At 41.3% G+C, this 22,004-nt stretch overlaps 1 protein-coding gene across 1 annotated transcript in view; it reads left to right on the forward strand.

The window, feature by feature from the left end:
• The first annotated feature begins 1,837 nt into the window (after positions 1-1,837).
• The window catches only part of LOC144493979 (G-protein coupled receptor family C group 6 member A-like), a 38,786-nt gene continuing 18,619 nt past the window's right edge, over positions 1,838-22,004 (forward strand). Inside the window, exons 1-6 of the mRNA XM_078213553.1 lie at positions 1,838-2,043; positions 6,913-7,216; positions 9,880-10,656; positions 11,850-12,050; positions 15,757-15,877; positions 19,313-20,307. Coding sequence (XP_078069679.1) covers positions 1,838-2,043; positions 6,913-7,216; positions 9,880-10,656; positions 11,850-12,050; positions 15,757-15,877; positions 19,313-20,307 — 2,604 coding nt within the window. The remainder of the gene's footprint in view (positions 2,044-6,912; positions 7,217-9,879; positions 10,657-11,849; positions 12,051-15,756; positions 15,878-19,312; positions 20,308-22,004) is intronic.

Genomic DNA, 22,004 nt, shown 5'->3' on the forward strand with positions numbered 1-22,004 from the left:
TTCTCTGAGTCTTACTGGCCCTACTCTCTGGTTCTCCTTCAGCTAATTCACCTTTGCTTTGGTTCCCACCCTCCTGCCAAACTAGTTTAAATCCTCCCGTGTGACACTAGCAAACCTCCCGGCGAGATTATTTATGTCCTTCCAGTTTAGATGCAACCTGTCCTTCTTGTACAGGCCCCATATGCCCCGGAAGAGACCCCAATGGCCCAGATATCTGAAACCCTCCCTCATACACCAGCTGTTTAGCCACGTGTTGAGCTGCACTATCTTTCTATTCCTAGCCTCGCTAGCACGTGGCACAGGGAGTAATCCTGAGATTACAACCCGAGAGGTCCTGCTTTTTAACTTTCTACCCAACTCCCTAAACTGCTGCTGCAGGACCTCATCACTCCTTCCACCTATGTTGTTAGTACAAATATGTACCACAACCTCTGGCTGTTCACCCTCTCCCTTCAGAATGCTTTCTGTCTGTTCAGAGATATCCTGGACCCTGGCACCAGGGAGGCAACATACCATCCTGGAGTCTCTTTCACGTCCACAGAAACACCTATCTGCATCCCTAGGGGACTATAATAGTTATAGTCCCCTATAACTATTGCTCTAGTCCTCTTTGTCCCTCCCTGCTGTGGTACCACTGCTTTGGCTGCTGCTGCTGTTATCCCCTGATAGCCCATCTCCCCCAGTAGTATCCAAAATGGTATACTTGTATACCGTTTTGGATACATTGAAACATTGCAAAACTCTTAAGAACTTTAAGAGGGTAGATGCTGAGAGAATGCTTCCCCTGGCCAGGAAATCCAGAACTAGGGGTTAGTCTTAGATTAAGCGATTGACTAGGTTAGGATTGTTCTCGCTGAAGTTCAGGTGAATGAGGGGGGATCTCGTAGAGACTTATAAAATTCTAACAGGACTCGACACGGTAGATGCAGGGAGGATATTCCCGATGAGTCCAGAAGCAGGGGTCACAGTCTGAGGATTCAGGGTAGACCATTTAGGATAGAGATGAGGATACATTTCTTCACCCAAAGAGTGGGGAGCCTGTGGAATTCATTATCACAGGAAGTAGTTGATGCCGAAACATTGAATGCATTCGGGAGGCGGCTGAATATAGCACTTGAGGTGAATGGGATCAAAGGTTATGGGGAAAAAGCAGGATTAGGCTATTGATTTGGATGATCAGCCATGATCATAATGAATGGAGGAGCAGGCTCGGAGGGCCTAAAAGGCCTCTTCCTGCTCCTATCTTCGATGTTTCTATGTTTCTAAATTATTTCGGACTGAGATGAGACTAAACCTCTTCACTCAAATGTTTGTGAACCTTTGGAATTCCCAGAGGGTTGTGGGTGCTCAGTCATTGAATCTATTCAAGACAGAGATGAATGGATTTTTGAATATTAAGGTAAACCAAAGGAATGACAGTTTGCAAAGTTGTGGAGGTCAACTAACACCTTATTGAAAGATTGAGGAGACAAAGAGCCTATTCCTGCTCTTATTTCTTATGTTCTTATATCCATTCATCACTACAACTGACATTGATGGGAATAAAAAAACAATTCGGTCTTTAACTGCCTTCCTTACGGGCTAGAAATTGCTATTAGTGCTATTATCCTACAACTGTTTAATGTGATGTGTTAAATTCATCCATCATAATTAAAACGAGCCATTAACCAATTTTTAAAAAGCGAGTTAAAGTGCATTTTAAAATAGTGGAGAGAGGAATTTGATACTATTAGCTCCTCCCCACTGAATGATAGTAAAAGCAGATAAGGGTGGTGTTATATTAAAATTCAGTTTATCACAGGTACTCATTTCATATCCAGCTTGACGTGTTCACGAAATGGTGAGCATGTTTTCCACACTTGTCATGCTCTCAGTTTCTTGCTGGGCTTCACTAATCCGCCCAGTCAGTCTTTGCAACATCCCTGATGATATTGTAGCAGCCAGAGCTCCAGGAGACATCATCATCGGAGGACTGTTTCCAGTCCATGACAAGGTAGAACATTTAGAAAGCCGGACTCAACCAGGAAGATTATATTGTTCAGGGTAGGTTTTGCACCATTATTAATTGGTATAATTATTATTTTATGTAATATTTGTTACAATTAACTCTCTCTCTCTTCAGACTGTGCTTATTTCCAATTGAGTTGGGTGAGATTTTTAAAGGAATGAAGGAAAAAGGAGGACAGAAGGAAAGACATTTGTATTTTCATTGTGCTTATTAAGAGCTCAGGGTCCCAAAGCACTTCAAAGACAAGGGAGTACTTTTGACATGTAATTACTAATCCTATTCTTAACCTAATTCAGCCACTGGAGAGCCTACACTAACTAAAAATACGTTCTACTTACAGTCTTTAATTATTGTACAAGAATGACAGTGCCAGTAGAATCTGAGCAGAGGCCAGAGGGATTGTGGTAGATGAGGAACGCAATAATTCAATAAAAAATTAAGATAAGGTGGCATCTATTGTACAGGTTGCACTAGTGAGGGTAAAAGAAAGTGAAGTTGTGTGACTAGACTCTTAAAGTGACAGCACAACAACACAACATCTACCCAAATATATAACAGCACCGGCCTCCCACTGAGTGGTTCGGCTAAAATTGCCATTTAAGAATGACAGCAGTCAATTTACTTACATCAAGGTCTCACAAACAATAATCTGATAAATGACCAGTTAATCCATTCTGATGTTGGTTAAGCAATAAATGTTGAACTAAGTGCTTGGAGGGCTGCTCTGCTCCTTTTTCAGTAGTACGATGACATGTTTAAATTCCACCCGTAAGGACAGACAGAACCTCAGTTTAGAGTCTAATCTGAAATACAGCACCTCTGACAGTGTGGTAGTTGAGAACCACTTTGTTAATACCTGTGAACAGAACCCACTGGGGGCTATTCTGAATGTTGCCTTTGATTGTAAAATAATGAGGAAAACCATTTGCAAATATTGCTGCAACAGCTCTGCAGTCAATTCCATTACACATACATAATACTCTATCTACATCTTGCATACAAGTCACCCTCACTGATGTAATAGTTTCAATAAAGCAGAAAACATAAATTGAAAAGTTAAAATCTCAAGCAATGATCAGTAACAATGGCAGCAGGGAAGCAGTGAGGTCCTGTATTTTGTTTTTGTGAAAACTGATGCCAATCTGAGTCATACAGTACCTAAGGCTGTGCATTGTTGTGCTCAGAAACAAAAGCTATTTTGACTGTTGCAAACACGCATGTTTTGTGGGTCATTTGAGAAACACTAGTTTGAGCTATAGTAGAATTGTAAGTACGCAAAGCAGCTCTCCAAGTGAATGAAACAAAGTCAAGCCATCCAAGCAAACTTCAGAAACAGTTGTAGCAAAGATATTTTAACAAGTAAGCTTCACATGATTGGGAGGAAGCAATTGTACTTCCTGCTAGAATTTGGCTGTTTACATTTGGGTATTCGGCATTGTGCTCTATTGCATTATCTTTTTGTTTCCCTCTCTCAAATACAAAAAGCCACAGGGGTCTGTGCGTGTGTGTGAGCATCATGTGAGGCTTGAGGACAATAACTTCTACTGAAAGCAAAAGCAGCTTTATGGAATCATTAAATGATGTGGCAATGCCGGCGTTGGACTGGGGTAAACACAGTAAGAAGTCTCACAACACCAGGTTAAAGTCCAATAGGTTTATTTGGTAGCACAAGCCACTAGCTTTCGGAGCGCTGCTCCTTCATCAGGTGAGTGGGATTTCAGTTCACAAACAGGGCATATAAAGACACAAACTCAATTTACAAGATAATGGTTGGAATGCGAGTCTTTACAGGTAATCAAGTCTTAAAGGTACAGACAATGTGAGTGGAGAGAGGGTTAAGCACAGGTTAAAGAGATGTGTATTGTCTTCAGCCAGGACAGTTAGTGAGATTTTGCAAGCCCAGGCAAGTCGTGGGGGTTACAGATAGTGTGAGATGAACCCAAGATCCCGGTTGAGGCCGTGCTCATGTGTGCGGAACTTGGCTATCAGTCTCTGCTCAGCGACTCTGCATTGTCATGTGTCGTGAAAGTCGCCTTGGAGAATGCTTACCCGAAGATCAGAGGCCGAATGCCCGTGACCGTTGAAGTGTTCCCCAACAGGAAGAGAACACTCTTGCCTGGTGATTGTTGAGCTTGGTGTAAATTTCTTTCATGATTTTTAAAAACTAGCTTGGTGTAAATTTCTTTCATGATTTTTAAAAATTCTTTTTGAGTTTCATTATTTTCTGATACATATGTCTCCACCCTCTTTTCCTTGGATCTCAACAATAGTAATTCTGAGAGGCTGCTTTACCTAATGTTGGAGGTGATATTTCTAAATTGTTGTTTCAAAGAGGGAAAACAGTTTCTATGGAAACCAAAAACAAAAAGATTTTTTCCCTCCACCATCCTCCTTTCCATTTTTTATTTCTTCTCTCCCAAAGGTGCAGACTTTTGCTGGGCAATTCATCTACTGTCACCTACTCTCATACCTGGCTTAGATGACAGGAAATTAATATGCGGACTTTGGGCCTGAGTATTAACAAAACTGTTCTGGCATAAAATAGTGTTGAAAAATAAACTACCTTATCTTTTCTGATGAATGGCTCAGGATTATGTAAATTGGAAGTATTATTGACATACGTGTTACCCCCAGTACTTCCCAGATATTGTAATCATTTGTGTTTCAATGTTAATCCGCACCCCATGGCAGGTAGGTGAGGGTCAGGTTGGGGTTAAAAATGTCAATACAGGAAACATATCCCTAATTTGCCTTGCACATGCCTGTTGCCTTTTATGGTGGTATAGTTTGTGTCATGTAAAGGTTTCAGTTTGGAAAAGATGACAAGGAGCATGATTTGAAGTTAATCATAGCTGTCTGGTTTTCCCAAGCTATATATGAAACCTATAGTGAAAATAAGGTGAGAGCTTTTTACTACGCTTCTTGGGATCTTGAGGGGTAGTAGTGCTCCACCCTGCTGCAACCTCCATCCCCAGTCCCTCATGGAAGCCTTTTGGCTCCTGGTATGCCATCTGAAGCCTTTCTTTCCCTCTGTTGTGATAGCAAACCTCTCCTAGTCCAACTCCAATCTCTGGACATTTCCCTTCATCAATCCCAACCACTTGCTCTCCTCTTTCCACAATGGCCTCTCTCCTCACAACCCCATCCAACCCCTGATCACATTCTTGCTCCCTCACCCCTCCTGATTATCAGTGTCTATCTCCAAGGGCTTTCCCACAGGTTGGTTGCCTGGCCAAATGTCAGATGGGAAATGGAAGAAATAATTATTGTCAAAATCAGCAGGACTTTATTATAATAACATTGCCATTAAAATGGTTAAGATCTCGAAATCCCTGATCTTGCCATGTTTTGCCCAGTTTAATGTGTTCCCTGCGCCTTCTCTATCTTCCCATGGTTTTGAAAGGTTCCAAGCTCTTTATTCAACTTCAGCAATAAACATTCCTTTCTTCACTACTTTCAACAAACTGATTAATACGTTTGTTCCAATATCTTAACAAAAGCTTACACGTATATAGCATCCTAACAGAGTAAAACATCTTAAGGCTTATCACAGGTGTATTATCAATCAAAATGTGCCATCAAATCCCCCCAAAAGGAGACGTTAGGACAGATGAACAAAAGCTTTGCCAATGAAGCAGATTTTAAGGAGCATCATGAAAAAAGGAGAGAGAAAGGTAGAGGGACAGTGAGGTTTATGAAGGGAATTTCAGAGCTCATGGCCTTGATAGTTGGAGGTACAGTTACCAATGGTGGAGCAATTAAAATTGGGTATGCTTGACAAGACCAGAATTGGAGTAGTGCTGAGAATTTGGTGAATTGTAGAACTGAAGGAGATTACAGAGATAAGGAGGGGCCAAGCCATGGGTGGTTTCAATAACAAGGATGAGCATTTTAAAATAGAGGCATTGCCAGGCCAGTAAATAATGTAGGTAACGTAGCATTTTCAGAGTGCTTTATAGAAATCTCAGAGAATGGTTCGAGACCAGGCTTCAGCTCAGTCCAAGTCCAGTGAGGACCCTCTGGACTTGGTGCCTGAGAGACCTCTTCAAGATGCAGAGACATGCAGGTGAACATCCGGTAGAGTTGTCAGAGGCTGTCTGCAGACTAGATGGAAGGATGGAGGAGTCTGTCCATGTTCTGTCTGATGTCATGGCTCTGACATACAAGCGCACTGAAGTCTCCATGGGAAGGGTGACGGTCACCTTGGAGACACAGTTTCTGCTGAATCTGCTTTGGATCTACACACTGTTGCTCCAGTCATGGGTGCATTTTGGCAGTGGCTAGGTGAGAGGGGTTTGGGGCTTGTCAACCACCCTCCAGGTGCCCCTTCCCCTCAGTCAGGGAGCGGTCATCAGGCACGCAAAGGGAGGAGGAGCCAGGCGATCATCCCAGGGACATCCACTCAGGGTGCTCCAAGGGTGATCTGAAGTTGCACCTCACCTCTGCCAGTGATCCCATCAACTCCATTATTTTGGCTGAGAAAGGTGAGCTTGCACCAGAACAGGAAGCCTGAGGCCCTCAAGACCTCAGACCTCCAAAGTCATCTCAGATAACAGGGCAAAGCGGTCAGGGGGCTGCCCCTGCCTCCATTGCGATGTTGGGGTTGCACCTATACGTAGTGGTACAGTTGGAATAATTAAGAAGTATTGCATGCACACTAGAGACAGGAGTTTTCCTGCATTGCATATTGTTGTCACTTTTGTGAGTATATGTTGAATCAATCTGTCGAATTAAATCAACATAAGATTTAACATGCTTAAAACTACTTGTACCAAAATAACACCATTTAGAAAATATATTCCAATATGTCTGACATCAACACGTTAATATAGAGCAAATATTTATGAAAAAAAGGATATATTCAAAATTGGGGAAAAATGGGTTGTGTTTTATATTCTCTCTAGATTTGACCATTCCATATTTCTCCACGCCCAGGCTATGATACATAGCATCGAACAGATAAACAATTCCACTTTATTACCGGGTGTCAAACTAGGATATGAAATTTATGATAGCTGCTCTGATGTCATCACTGCAATTCAAGCAACGACAAGGTTCATTTCCAAATTCAATTCCTCAGACAGCAGAATCGAAATTCACTGCAATTATACTGACTATATACCCAACGTAAAAGCAGTTGTTGGGGATCTTTTCTCAGAAGTATCGATTGCAGTTGCACGATTGTTGAATCTGTACCTTATTCCACAGGTATGTGTTTTTATTCTTTATTATCTGAAAAGAAACATTGTTTTGGATGTGGGCATTAGTAGCATGACCAGCATTTATTTCTATACCTAGTGATATTGTCACTAGACTAGTAATCTAGAGACCCAGCATAATGTTCTGTGGACCAGGGTTCGAATCCCATCATGGCGGTTGGTGAAATTTGAATTTAATGAAAAATTTAGAATTAAAAATCTACTAATGATCATGAACCCATTGTCGATTGTCATAAAAACTCATCTGTTCACTAATGTCCATTAGGGAAGGAAATCTGCCATCCTTACCTGGTCTGGCTAACATGTGACTTCAGACCCACAATGTGGCCGACTCTTAAATGCCCTCTGAAATGACCGAGCAGGCCATTTAGTTTAAGGGCAACCAGGGATGGGCAAGAAACACTGGCCCAGCTAGCGATGCCCACATCCTATGAATGAATGGAAAAAAAAGCTAGCTGCTCTTGAGTGGTAATGGGCAATCTTTCTCGAGCCACTGCAGTCCATGAGGTGCAGCATCCCATGGTGCTGTTTGGTAGGGCGTTCCAAGGTTTAGAACTATTGACAATGAAGGAAGGCTGTGGAATGTTCTGCAACTTGGAGTAAAACTTGGAGTTGATGGTTTTTCCATCAGTTGGTTCCATTATCTTTTAGGAGGTATCAGGTTTGGAAAAGCTGGGGAAGAAGAAAATCTGAGTTGCTGCAAATTATCCTGTAGATAATGTAAATTGCTGCCTCAGTAAGTAGATGCTGAAGGGCTGATTTTTAAAAATTCAATGGGTACAGTATCATTGAAGTATCATATCCCTCTATACCCATTCTTTGTCTTGGATGGTGTTGGGCTCCTTGAGTGTTGTTGGTGCTGCATCCATCAGACAAATAGATACACTCCTGATTAATGACTTGGATGGTGCAAAGCTTTTAAGGAGTCCAGAGGTGTGTCACTTACCACAAAATACCCAACCTCTGACCTGTTTTGGCAGCCACAGTATTTATTGTGAGGCAGCATGGTGGCACAGTAGTTAGCACTGCTGCCTCACAGCGCCAGGGACCCGGGTTCGATTCCCAGCTTGGCTCACTGTCTGTGCAGAGTTTGCACATTCTCCCTGTGTCTGTGTGTGCTTTTTTCCGGGTGCTCTATAATCCGAAAGATGTGCTGGTTAGATGGATTGGCCATGCTAAATTCTCAGGCCCTTCGGCCCAACTTGTCCATGCCGCCCTTTTTTTTTAAAACCCCTAAGCTAATCCCAATTGCCCGCTTTTGGCCCATATCCCTCTATACCCATTGTACCCATGTAACTATCAAAATGCTTTTTAAAAGACAAAATTGTACCCGCCTCTACTACTACCTCTGGCAGCTTGTTCCAGACACTCCCCACCCTCTGTGTGAAAAAATTGCCCCTCTGGACACTTTTGTATCTCTCCCCTCTCACCTTAAACCTATGCCCTCTAGCTTTAGACTCCCCTACCTTTGGGAAAAGATATTGACTATCTGTCTGATCTATGCCCCTCATTATCTTATAGACCTCTATAAGATCACTTCTCAACCTCCTACGCTCCAGAGAAAAAAGTCCCAGTCTATCCAACCTCTCTTTATAACTCAATCCCTCAAGTCCTGGTAGCATCCTAGTAAATCTTTTCTTTCTAGTTTAGCACTCTTTCTAGTTTAATAATATCCTTTCTATAATAGGGTGACCAGAATTGCTCACAGTATTCCAAGTGTGGCCTCACCAATGTCTTGTACAACTTCAACAAGACATTCCAACTCCTGTATTCAATGTTCTGACCGATGAAACCAAGCACGCTGAATGCCTTCTTCACCATTCTGTCCACCTGTGACTCCACTTTCAAGGAGCTATGAACATGTAGCCCGAGATCTCTTTGTTCTGTAACTCTCCCCAATGCCCTACCATTAACTGAGTAATTTCTACGGAGGCCGTTAATGGTGGGGGATTTGATGATGGTAATGCCATTGAATGTCACAAAGTGTTGATAGTAATCTATTTTTAGGAGATGACCAGTACCTGAAACATGTGTGGTGCAAATGTTATCTGCTATTTAACAGCCTAATAATGTCCAAGTCTTGTTGTATGCAGTCAGGCACTGCTTCATTAGCTAAGGAATTGTAAATAGAACTGATTGAAATGTGCAGTCACCAGTGATTCGGCCTGTCCTGGCCTTTTTTGTAGAAGACAGGCCATTGATGAAGCAGTTTAAAATAGTTGGGGAGAGGATGTTGTTGTGAGAAAATCCTGCAATGATCTCCAGGGGCTGAGGTGAATGGTCTCCAATCTCCACAACTAATCTTCATTTGTGCAAGTGGTGACACAAGCCAATGTCGAGTTTTTCCACAATCCCCTTGACTTCAACTTTTCTCTGATCCTTTGGTGCTGCAAATCTAAATTATAGGTCATTTTTGGCTGTGAGCTTAATGCCACTAAGACTGGACTGAGTCTATACAAACCTATTTCTCACACATATCTTCCATGCTTCATTATTTGTAAAACTAAAAATACAAATTACTGCCTCACACTTCTAATATTTGATGAAAAATATTTGGCTTAAATAATTCATATTTGTGTATAAATGCATTTTTTCTTAAAATACAAAGTGGTTCTGTTTTGAAACATGACCTCCTTCTTGAACTCTTGACAGATCAGTTATGGATCATCAGCGGAAACGCTCAGTGACAAGGCAATGTTTGCATCATTTTTACGGACTGTTCCAAATGACAATCATCAGACTTTTGCCATGGCTAAACTTCTTGAGAGCTTCAACTGGAACTGGGTTGGAGCCATTGCTAGTGAAGATGCATACGGACGGGCTGGACTAAAAAGTTTAGTTTCACATGCTCAAAGGCTCAATATATGTGTTGATTTTCAGGAACTGATTCCAATTTACGACAATGAAGAGCACGATGCTAAAATCAACGCAACCGCTGAAAAGATTATGAAATCAACTGCAAACGTTATGATCGCATTTGTAAGACCATTAGTTATCTCCAAACTGTTCACTATATTGATTCAACAAAACGTAACTAAAACCTGGATTGCCAGTGATGCCTGGTCCGATGCTCGGCAGGTTGCCAGCATGAATCATATTGAAAAGATTGGAACTATTTTGGGCTTTGCATTCAAAAGTGGAACAATTCCAAACTTTAAAGACTACATTGCAAAGTTGGAGATGCATCCCCAAGGCACTAACAAGCTGATTAAAGACTACATGGATTTTGTAAATAAAAGTGATACAAATAAACCAACTCAGAATGATTCAAACTCACAACAAAACAAACCTCTGACATATGACCAAACAATTCAACCCACTACCTATGGCGTATATTTAGCCATCAATGCTATAGTTTGTGCTCTTCAGAGGATGTTCAATTGTACTCAAAGAAACTGCAGCCTAAATTTTAATTTCCCACCATGGAAGGTAAACAAATGTCAAAATTTATTCTGTATTATGTAAGCAGAGTCTAAACAGCCTCGGTCCCTCCCTGATCCCACACCTTCATCTTCCCAAGATTCGATTTTTCCAATCCTTTCATAACCAGCACTCCATCTCTACCACTTACAACCTCCAACTCATCTAGAACTTTACAACTATTTCCTATTCCAAACAAAATCTTGTATGCTCTGTCCTCATCTTTAAATTCATCCATCATTCCAACCCCTGCAATGTCCTCTATATCCAAATTCACAGTCCAGTCTTTTGCATTTGATCCATTCCATATCCTCTGTCCTTCAAATCTTACCATTAGTGACAAAGCTACCAGACACATCTCTCCTTCACCTTCAAAACTCCAGAAAACTTGACTCTTTGGAGGTCATTTTAACTGTAATTGCCATGCAACAAACAAGCATTAGCAAACCACTGACTTGTTTTTTGCACCCCACCTGTTTTTCTTTTTCATGCTAACCAGGTGACAGAGTCACTATTGTCAGATCTTTGTCAGATGATAAGGTTACAATTTTCTCATTTCCTGGCTTTTCTTTCCTAACCTCTTTTCTGTTTTCTAATGCAAAAGCTTCCAACTGGCTCAGAAGTAGATAATACTCAGCTGTGGGAACACTAAGGTCAGTATCCAAGTGGGAAAGAAATGCAGGAGACATCCTTCTGCAGAGAAAAACCTCATACTCCATAAAAATAAAACTTAAGCTCACTCATCTTCATTAACCTTATAAGTACTATATCTACTACTATATATCCTCACACATGGAGAATGATAATTCCTTGAAATGCTTCCTGGCAGCCCTCTCTTTTCCAAAGTTAGGTGAGATGTCCACTTGCATGTGAAACACACTTACTTGCTCTTTGGAAGTGCTGGCAATGATTGTCCTCTGAAGGTCCCTTCTTGGTACCTGAAATCAAGGAAGGAAAACAAAACAACACCAAATAAAACTCTTGGCAGTTGTAATACCTCGCCCTAATAATCCATAGTCTCAATTCCGTCAGACACCATGCCATTGTTATAAAGACTGTAACACTCTGCCCAAGCCTCACTCTACTTAAAAACATTTACTATTGCGCATACCTTCACATTCTGAAAACAAAGTGTTTCTGCTTTGTGTACTCAACATATTTCTGTACAAACGTCCAATAATTGAAGAATGTTCTATTTTCAGTTGTTAAATGAATTGAAGAACGTGAACTTTAAGACAGAAGATGGAACATTTGAATTTGACAGTTCAGGAGATTCCTCAAATGGATATGACATAATCACATGGACAATGGTGGAAGGTTCAATACAATATGTCAAAGTTGGTAACTACAGTGTGGTGAATCGAATGATAAGTATTGACAATAACTTCAGGAACACAGCTAAGGTGATCTATTCAAAACAATTCAGAAATGGGTGTGGTTGTTTTCAATGTATTTTTTATCCGTATACCTTTTTAAAAATATCTGATATAATACAATTTGTATTTGGACTTCAGAGTATAATTTCAGAGGTGGGGGAACCAATCAAAGGGAGAGTATGTTGGGGATGATTGAGGAGTTGGCTGTGGGGTGGAACTAGAGGACAAGAGAATCCTATTATAGTGTGTGTGAGGATGTGAGAGTGAGAGCAAGTGAATGTGAGAGAGGAGCGTGAGCATGATAGAGAGATAGGTGTGTGTGTGTGTTAATGTGAAACAGAGACATGAGCGTGTGTGTGCAAAAGTGAGATCGAGACGTGCGTGTGTGTGTGACTGTGAGAAAGACGTGTGTGTGAATGTGAGACCGAGACGTGTGTGTGTGTGTGTGTGTGAATGTGAGAGAGACGTGTGTGTGAATGTGAGACCGAGACGTGTGTGTGTGTGTGTGTGTGTGTGTGAATGTGAGAGAGACGTGTGTGTGAATGTGAGACCGAGACGTGTGTGTGTGAATGTGAGACTGAGACATGAGTGTGTGCATGAAGGTGAGTCCAAAACATGTGAGTGTGTGAAACTGAGACCGAGACGTCAGTGAGTGTGTGAATGTGAGACAGAGATGCAAGTGTATGTGTATGAATGTGAGACAAGGACGCAAGTATGTGTGTGAAGGAGAGATGGATGCATGTGTTCAATATTAGAATCAGCTTTCCAGCATCGTTCCTCCCATTAAACATGATAAAGGATAAGACTTATATATTTTAAATTACCAGACTAATATATGCATAGAAACAGCGAGAAAAGCCTTGCTTACATTTGATTTCTGTGTTCGCACCTATTTTGCAGCATAAAAGCGCCGTCGATTTTATGAGAATACTTGGGGTTCCCCAATGCTCTTGATATGTCGGAAGGGTCCTGTGGCTCAAAGTTTTGGAAACCCTGGTTTGCAGTATTGGTCTCCTTATTTAAGAAACGCTGTAACTGCATTAGAAGCACTTCAGAGAAAGATAACTAGACTAATTCCAGGAATGGGCGGGTTGTCTGACAAGGAAAGTTTGAAGAGGCCAGATTTGTATCCACTAGAGTTTAGAAAAGTAAAAGGCAACTTGATCAAAATCTTTAAGATCTTGAGAGCATTAACAGGGCAGATGTGGAGAGGATGTTTCCTCTTGTCAAAGAATCTAAAACCAGGGGTCACTATTTAAAAACAAGGGGGTCACATGGTTATGACAGAGATGGGGAGAATTTGTTTCTCGCAGAGGGTCGAGAGTCTCTGGAACTCTTCCTCAAAGGCAGTGGAAGTAGAGTCTTTGAATATTTTTAAGACAGAGATAGATAGATTCTTGATTCGCAAGGGAGTGAAAGGTTATTGGAGGTAGGCAGGAATGTGAGGCTAAAGTTACAATCAGATCAGCCATGATCTTATTAAATAGTGGAGCAGGCTTGAGGGGCCGAGTGGCGCACCCCTGCTCCTAATTTTTATGCTCCTGTGGTCATTGACTGGCACTTATGTGGCATTTGTGTATTTAACTCCTTATAACTCTCATTGCTCCCTTCTTTCTATAATCCACCATCTTTTAAAACTCAACATTTATATTGCATAATTTCCATCTTCTCTCTTCACTTTGTTAAAACAAGGTAATATCCTGAACTTTGGGGCTTGGTGTGTTATTTATGTTTCTCAATTGTAAAACAAAATCACTACTGGATCACTGTGAATCAGAAGTGGGGCTATTCCTTCCCATTACGTGAAATGCATTTTGCATTTGTTAATGTATTTCATAAAATGGGCAAAAACGTTATCAACAATATAAATATGAGATGGTTTCGCTGTTGGCACCAATCAAATATCCAGCCAGGCACCTAAAATCAACCACGTTATTGGATATCTAATGATAGGACATGAAAAATTACAATTTGAAATAAACCGTACATAAATTTGCAACATTCAAATTTTGGATTCTCAAACATTGCAAAATTAAGGAAGGAAATAGAAATAAAGCAATCAGGAATTCATAACTTTAAAAGTCCACAAGGTTGAATGGTGCCACAATGAATGAAATGTGTTGCTAATCACCAGTTACAAAGTTTTATTACCCCAGGAAATAAACAAGTTAACAACTTACATATTGTGAATCATATACGTGGTATAGTGGAACAAGTTAAGTGATCCACACTCTCTAATAACTTTGTTAAGCCTGCGACTAATCTAAGTAAAATAATTCTATGGTACAAGTTGAATGAAGCTTTTCTGCTATTTTGATAGATGCATATTCCTCTTTCTCTCTGTATGCGAGTTCCAACAGTTTGTAGTTCAGCCTAGTTCTTGAGCCATTAGGATTTTTAGGCATTTAAGTTAAAGTTTATTTATTAGTCACAAGTAAGGCTTACATTAACACTGCAATGAAGTTACGTGAAATTCCCCTCGTTGCCACACTTCAGCGCCTGTTCAGCACCTAACCAGCACGTCTTTCAGACTGTGGGAGGAAACCGGAGCACCCGGAGGAAACCCATGCAGACACAGGGAGAGCGTGCAAACTCCACACAGACAGTGACCCAAGCTGGAAATGGAACACGGGTCCCTGGCCCTGTGAGGCAGCAGTGCTAACCACTGTGCCACCGTGCCGCCCTCTTTAGTTTTAATTCTGTTTGCTGGAGAAACAAAAAGAAAAAGATAGGGTTATTACTGACAGCCTCCCCCATATTTTCTGTCCATTCCATCCCAACAATATGTTTTAAGCAACAGTAATGCTCTTATTTATATTAACAACAAAATGGCCTGGATTTTGCAACCAGCATTCTCACAGACAGCAAACCAGCAAATAAAATGCAGTGATTATCCTTTACTCTGAACGAAATTTTCGACAGTGAAATAAATAATTGAGAAATGCATGTGGGATTAAGGTAGAAACTAAAATAACATAAACAAACTTTAAGAAATCTGTGAAAATGTGCTTTTTTTTGTCATAGTGGAGAAACTTGGCATTACATAAATATGAAATCAGGTTTCAGGGCCAATGAAAGTTTTCAGCATTAATTATGAAGTTAGTGCACCATTTAAAACCCAGTTACACTTTATTCAAGAAAGTGCAAGTTCTTCAAATGATTTACATCAAAACTCATAGCGTAAAATGACAAATTCTCATCAATTCTATTTGATTGTAGGATGTGTGGACTTCAATGGTGCACTTCATAGGGGAGTTCAGAATCAATGACTGCAATTTCTAGACTTCTGCGTTTAACTGCTCACATGCTATAGCACAGAATTTGCTATCAGTTTCACAGGAGTAATGAGGCAAATACTGAGTTTCACTATTATTGCCAAGACAAAAATCCCAGTTAATCTCATCCAACGTAGAAACTTGATGGGCTATGGGCTGATTCTACAAGCTTGGTTGAACTTGTTTCACATAGATTTGATGACTGTTAAAATGTTTCAATCTACTTGCTTAAGAGTGATTGAAATACTGATGACATAATTAAAATTAGACTTTTCCGATCCACTGCATCATCATGTCCCCCTCTATTTCTCTACCACGGCTCCTTACTCATTTGTTTTTCAGTACCTTTACTGGTCTCTAGGCTGGTTGCTGGGTCAGCTTGAGGTGGTAGCTTAAAGAAACACACTATCAACACAATTTTCTGTTATTCATGCATTTTCTTGCTGTGTTCCTCCTAGCATGTATTCTCTAATTGCTCACGAACCTGTAGGCCTGGGGAAATGAAGACTGCGTCATCTGAAAATCCCTGTTGTTTTGATTGTAATCTCTGCTCAGAGGGATTTTACTCTGAAAAAAATAGTAAGTATCAAATATGAGATGGTAGGGGGAAAATCCAGCAGAATTCATTGCATATATAAAGACATGTGCAAACTATGGACTGAACCTGAGATTGGACTTTCAGTTTATAATGTTATTTCTAATATTCAATACCTGTTGTCAATTACAATGCTATAATCTAATCATGGTCACAAAATTGTCATAAATCGTAAGAGCAAAAACTGAGTTAGTTGGAACTCCTAAAGGTAAAGTTCAGTTTAAAAAGTTTTAAAGTTTATTTTTAGTGCCACGAACCCGGGTCCCTGGCGCTGTGAGGCAGCAGTGCTAACCACTGTGCCACCATGCTGCCCAGGAATCTATCATTGATATCCATTACCTGTATATATATATATTATATATATATAATATATATATAAACTTGCAGATCTCACTTGACCAGTGAGCCAGAAGTTATGCTGTTTTAAGAAGGAACATGAGAATGTGGAGTGTTATAGGGATGCACACTGCATTAATTGGATATGGAAAGAAGTTTGCAGGAGATCTCCAAGGTACAGTGAATTCATTTGTTTTAACTGATTTTGAAAAAGAATAGGGCAAAACTTACAAAGCGTCAAGGCGGAATGGTCTGTGAATGGATGTTCTTCCCTCAAAGAAACCTAAAGGTTAAAGGCACAGAAGGCTATAAACTGCCACCTTGTTGAGGCTTTCAGTCAACAACTTGCGAAGCCACAAGTTATTTCAGTGGGACAGAGGAATTCCTGCTGCACAGATACGTTTGATTTTTTTTTACAATTCTTTTCATCATGTTACAAAATGTATCACCAGTACTAGGTATATCACTTTCGAGGCAGCTTAACAGAATGGTTGAAATGATTTTCAAAAAAAAGCATTTGAATTAATTCAACTTCCACATGGAGTTCGACAATTTCAGATCAGAACTTCGGCCTCCATTTTAATTTATGTTTTTTACATTTTGTTTTTAGACGGTGGCTGTTGATAATTCTACATCTAATTCACAACTCCACTGAACCCATCATTTGTTTCTTTATTTGTCCCATTCCCATCTATTTTTGCCTCGCACCCTGCTACAGACCTTGCCTTTTGTTCTATCCCCTCCCCCTCCCTCTTCCCTGCTTCTCTACTTGCTTTAAATTGTCACATCTCGAACCTTTTACAGTTCTAATGAACAGTCACCTGAACTGTTGGTGGAGGTGGAGAGGGCGAGAAGAAAGAAGTGGGGTGGGGAGGGTCGTGGCCTCCAAAGGACAGCCACCAAGGTCATCTCAGAAAACAGGATGTGGCAGACAGCAGGGCAACTCCACCTCAGCTGTGGATTCTGGGGATACACCCAAGACGATGCAGCAGGGTTAGGAAAGTTAAGACATTATACCTGCACAATGTGGGCACGGGTGTTGTTAGTCACCTGTACATAGCAAACACTTATGTAAGTATGTGAATACCTCTGTAATGTATTAAACTTAAGTCCTCATCACCTTTGTGCCTCCCTGCTCACATTCCATAGCTCCATAACGTACTGCATACACAATGGTGAACATTTAATACATCAAGGCTGGATGCTGACATACTGCACCATCTCCATCTCGCATCGGTGAGGATGTCAGCTCACTGGTTGGCTTCCACTGTGGGGTCACCATCATGCCAGTTTCACCCTAGCAACAGGGAGTCTTCCCCTCAATTGTCAAGCCCACCACTAAACCCAGTCATTGAGAAAAGTCTGATCACAGCACAAGGAGCCCAGCTGCTAGACCCTTGTGAGAGTTGTTACTCTGGCACACAGATCCTCAGGGGCACCCCTAACTAAGAAGGAGCCTGTGTCAGGGGAGCTGAATCTGTCTGTGCATCATCACCCTGATATTATCCTGGTCACAGGGAGGCTGTGAGCTGCTTTCAGCCAGACAGGAGTCAGACATTCACAGTTGCTTTCTCATGGGTAATGCTTTATCCTCACTGCAAGTCATCATCCTCCTCCTGCATTTGATAGGGGTAACCTCTCCCTTCCCAAGATAGGAGCAATTTCAAATTTGGGTTATTGCTGCCATCAATCAGTGAGGAAGGGTCATCCCCCATGGGTGGGACTTCTGTGCCCACCCTAGATCTGGTCAACTGTGAAGTGGGAGGCTTTCAGAGCATCCTGAGCTCTCAACCTCATTCTGACCCTCATCATCACCTGACAGCCTTCCTCTGCCTCTTCCAGGGGTTACCCCTTGGCACCTTGCATGACGCCCTCCTCATCAGAGATGTGCCGATTGTTCATCTTCTCCTCTGCCAGCTCTTTGCCCAGTTGCAGCACCAGGTCGTGGAGGTCACACCAAACAACAACAATGGACGAAACCCTCTGGGGGGGCTGTATTCGAGGGCCTCACTGCCCAGTCCAGGCACCAGAATCACATCTTCAGCATCCCGATCATCTGCTCAACTGAAGTGCAAGTAGCAGCATGAGCTTCATTATGGCAGGTCTGTGCCACACTCTGTGGCCTCCGCACCTAACCCTGTACTCTAACAGAGTAGTGTCCGAATGTCAATTCTACAGTGATGTGCCCTTTGTTGTTCCAAGCTCTCTTTAACAGCAGCTTCTGACAGGGAATGTAGGATTTTTGAATGCACCCTGTACTTTGCTTGAACATTTATACCCTTCATTGGGTTCAATATGTCATTAAATAATTTTACAGGTTTTCTTATTCTCTGTGCAGAAGCTGTTAGGGGTGCATTTTAGGGTATGGTCAGCTTTGATGTTCAGCCTTTTAATTGATCACAACTTTGTATCCTTCAAGTAACCTTGAAGTCACGGAGTTCTCTTAAACAGCTGTATATAATTTCAGCTATAGCAAGGACCCTGGAAAGTCATAGGTCACAGTGCGTAACTAGCCAGGGTACAGAATTCAAATATACACAAGCAGTTAAAGTTTCAAATTCGATTACAAGTAATTACCATTTACCATTTACCAATCAAGATATCTATCCATTCATAGCTAATGATTAAGGTTACATTATGCATAAGATACAAATATCAAAACCAATCGCAATAATTGCACACCTGCTTAATTACAATATTCAATCAGAATGAAGACTTAATCAGGTTAGCTGACTTAATTCACCATTGTTACAAGTTATGACATGATGTCCCAGTTTGTATGTGTGTTTGTGGATATCACACTCTCCTCCCAAGGCCGGATGTCTGATTTAATGAATTCTCCTCGACTAAATCGACTGTGTCAACTTTATAGAGACCTCTAGTTTTTCTCATAGCAGCTTATGTGATTTTTAAACTTGTTTAAAAATGTTTCACAGAATGCATTCAAATACTGAGGCACTTCCAGTGAGGCTTCACCCTGATAAAATAAACTCATAAAACTAGCCTGATTACATAAAAATATTTAGTTTCAGAATTCCACTTCACCTCATTTAATGCTGTGCTTTAATATTCTTTCTCAACAGATTCCAATAAGTGTGAGAAGTGCCCAGAAGACCAGTGGTCTAAGAATGGAAGTTCAATGTGCCAGAGTAAAACTATAGAGTTTCTTCTATGGAGAGATGCTATTTCTGTTGTGTTAATCATATTTGTTATTTTAGGAGTACTCATTATATGTGCACTAATCATATTGTTCACAAAATATCAGAGTACCCCAGCCATGAAAACTGCTGGAGGTTGGATGTGTTACATAATGCTGCCCTCACTTGGAGTAGGTTTTGTCAGTGTCGTTTTGTTTATTGGAGAGCCATTGGATTGGATTTGTACCATACGGCAACCACTGTTTGGTATAAGCTTTACACTTTGTGTTTCCTGTGTTTTGGTGAAATCTTATCGAATTATCCTCGCATTTAGTTTTAATCCAAACATCCACAAAAGACTGAAGAACATCTATAAACCAGTGCCCATTATAATTGTTACCACAGGAATTCAAGTGGTCATTTGCTCAGTCTGGTTATCTTTGAATGCTCCAAAACCTATACAAAATAGAAATCTCCCCAGAATCATTTTGTTGCGATGCCATGAAGGTTCCTATGTAGCATTTACTGTAATGTTAGGATACATTGCCTTTCTCGCGTGTGTGTGCTTTATCCTTGCTTTTAAAGGAAGAAAGGCCCCAGAAAAGTTTAATGAGGCAAAATTCATCACATTTAGCATGCTGGTTTATTTGATTGTCTGGATTTCTTTTGGTGCTGTGTACGTTAACATTGAAGTTAGCAGCAAATATTTCCCAGTAACTGAATCAATTGCAATCTTAGCGTCAATCTATAGCATTTTATGTTGCCATTTCTTTCCAGCCTGCTATATAATTTGTTTCAAGAGAGAAAGTAATGTTGAGTCAAATTATTTGACACACGCAAGAGAACATTTCAAACAGAAAGGAAAGTTTGGATATCCAGTTATCAACAGCAAAAAAAAGTCGGAGATCGATACTGTGGGTCAGCCATCCAGCGTGATTCAAGTAAGGGCAGATCTTGAGTTTGAACAGCAAGTTAATCAGACATCTAATCACACAGACCAGATTAAAAATGGCCAGAATCAAATACTTGAATCAAACTACCTGAGAAAAAGACATAAAAGCTGGTAAATATTTCTGCTATAGAATAAAATATAGTTGTGGTAAACCACTGTTAAGCTTATTGCCTGTGTGTGTGTGTGACATGCCTGGGCATGCCCCTGCTGGCCCTGCCTGAGACTCCTCCCTCCCCTGGTCCAGGTATAAAGGTGACTGCTCCCCACCCCCCTGCCTCAGTCGCTGGACCAGTTCATCAGCATGGGTGTGCTCCAAGTCTTTTGCGAATAAAAGCCTATTTGTTCTTGCATACAAACTAGTCTTTGCTTGATTGATAGTGCATCAATTTTATTCGCAAAAAGTTTTGGGATGGAGCAGATACTAAAACCCGATAGATTAGAATTGGATCCTCAAGCCGTAGGAGCCTCTAACAGCTTTGATCACTGGCTGCGATGTTTCGAAACTTTCCTCACCGCCTCCACCTCCGTCGTCCGGACCGAAACCGACAAGCTACATGTGCTCCACGCCCGGGTAAGCGATCAAGTATTCTCGATGATTAGAGACGCTGAAACTTATGAGGATGCGATCGAACTTTTAAAGGCCAGTACAACAAACAGACTAATGTAATCTACGCCAGACATCTTCTGGCTACTCGCAGACAACAGCCAGGAGAATCGGACGACCAATTCCTGCGTGCGTTGCGACCAACCGGCACTATGGCAGTCACAGCAGCAGATCAAGCCCCCAGAGAGACTGAATTTGTAAATTTGTAATTCTGTAAGTATCGTTCCACCCACCTCACCCCCGCCAGACTCCTTTTTAAAAGCAGGGGGTGAATGTGGTAAACCACTGTTAAGCTTATTGCCTGTGTGTGTGTGTGTGTGTGAGAGACATGCCTGGGCATGCCCCTGCCGGCCCTGCCTGAGGCTCCTCCCCCACCTGGTCCAGGTATAAAGGTGACTGCTCCCAACCCCCTGCCTCAGTTGCTGGACCAGTTCGTCAGCATGGGTGTGCTCCAAGTCTTTTGCAAATAAAAGCTTATTTGTTCTTGCATACAAACTAGTCTTTGCTTGATTGATAGTGCATCAATAGTTAACTTAACTTATATAGTTAACGTAACTTAAGTTACATTAACTATATACGTTGTTACGTTAACCATATACATTAACGTATATAGTTAACTTAACTTATTCCTTGGCTGTAACTCTCTGGAAACAAAGGTGCTGCCGCCACATGAAAATCAGAGTGTTTCCCATCGGCTCTGGCAGCACCTCCCAAGTGGGATTCACCCACCTGAAGCAGGCAAAAATATGCATAATGGAAGGCACACTGGCCAGCCCGCCTTCACCGAGATCAGGGCGCCCTCTAAAAAGGACTCCCTCCCCACCACCATGTAAACAGTGACCCTCCCCCCCACCCCTCATGAACACGGGACCCACCCCCCAGCCCCCTCACGTCGCTGTTTGTGCCTGTGGCAAACACAGCTTAAGAAATCTCCAAAAATGGGGAGTTGTTTAAAGTTATAGATTGGTGATGTTGGAGAGTTGACTCAAATGAGATATAGAATCATAGAATCCCTACAGTGCAGAAGGAGGCCATTCAGCCCATCGAGCCTGCACCAACAACAATCCCACCCAGGTCCTATC

The sequence above is a fragment of the Mustelus asterias genome, chromosome 5, assembly GCF_964213995.1.
Source record: "Mustelus asterias chromosome 5, sMusAst1.hap1.1, whole genome shotgun sequence".
NCBI lineage: Eukaryota > Metazoa > Chordata > Chondrichthyes > Carcharhiniformes > Triakidae > Mustelus > Mustelus asterias.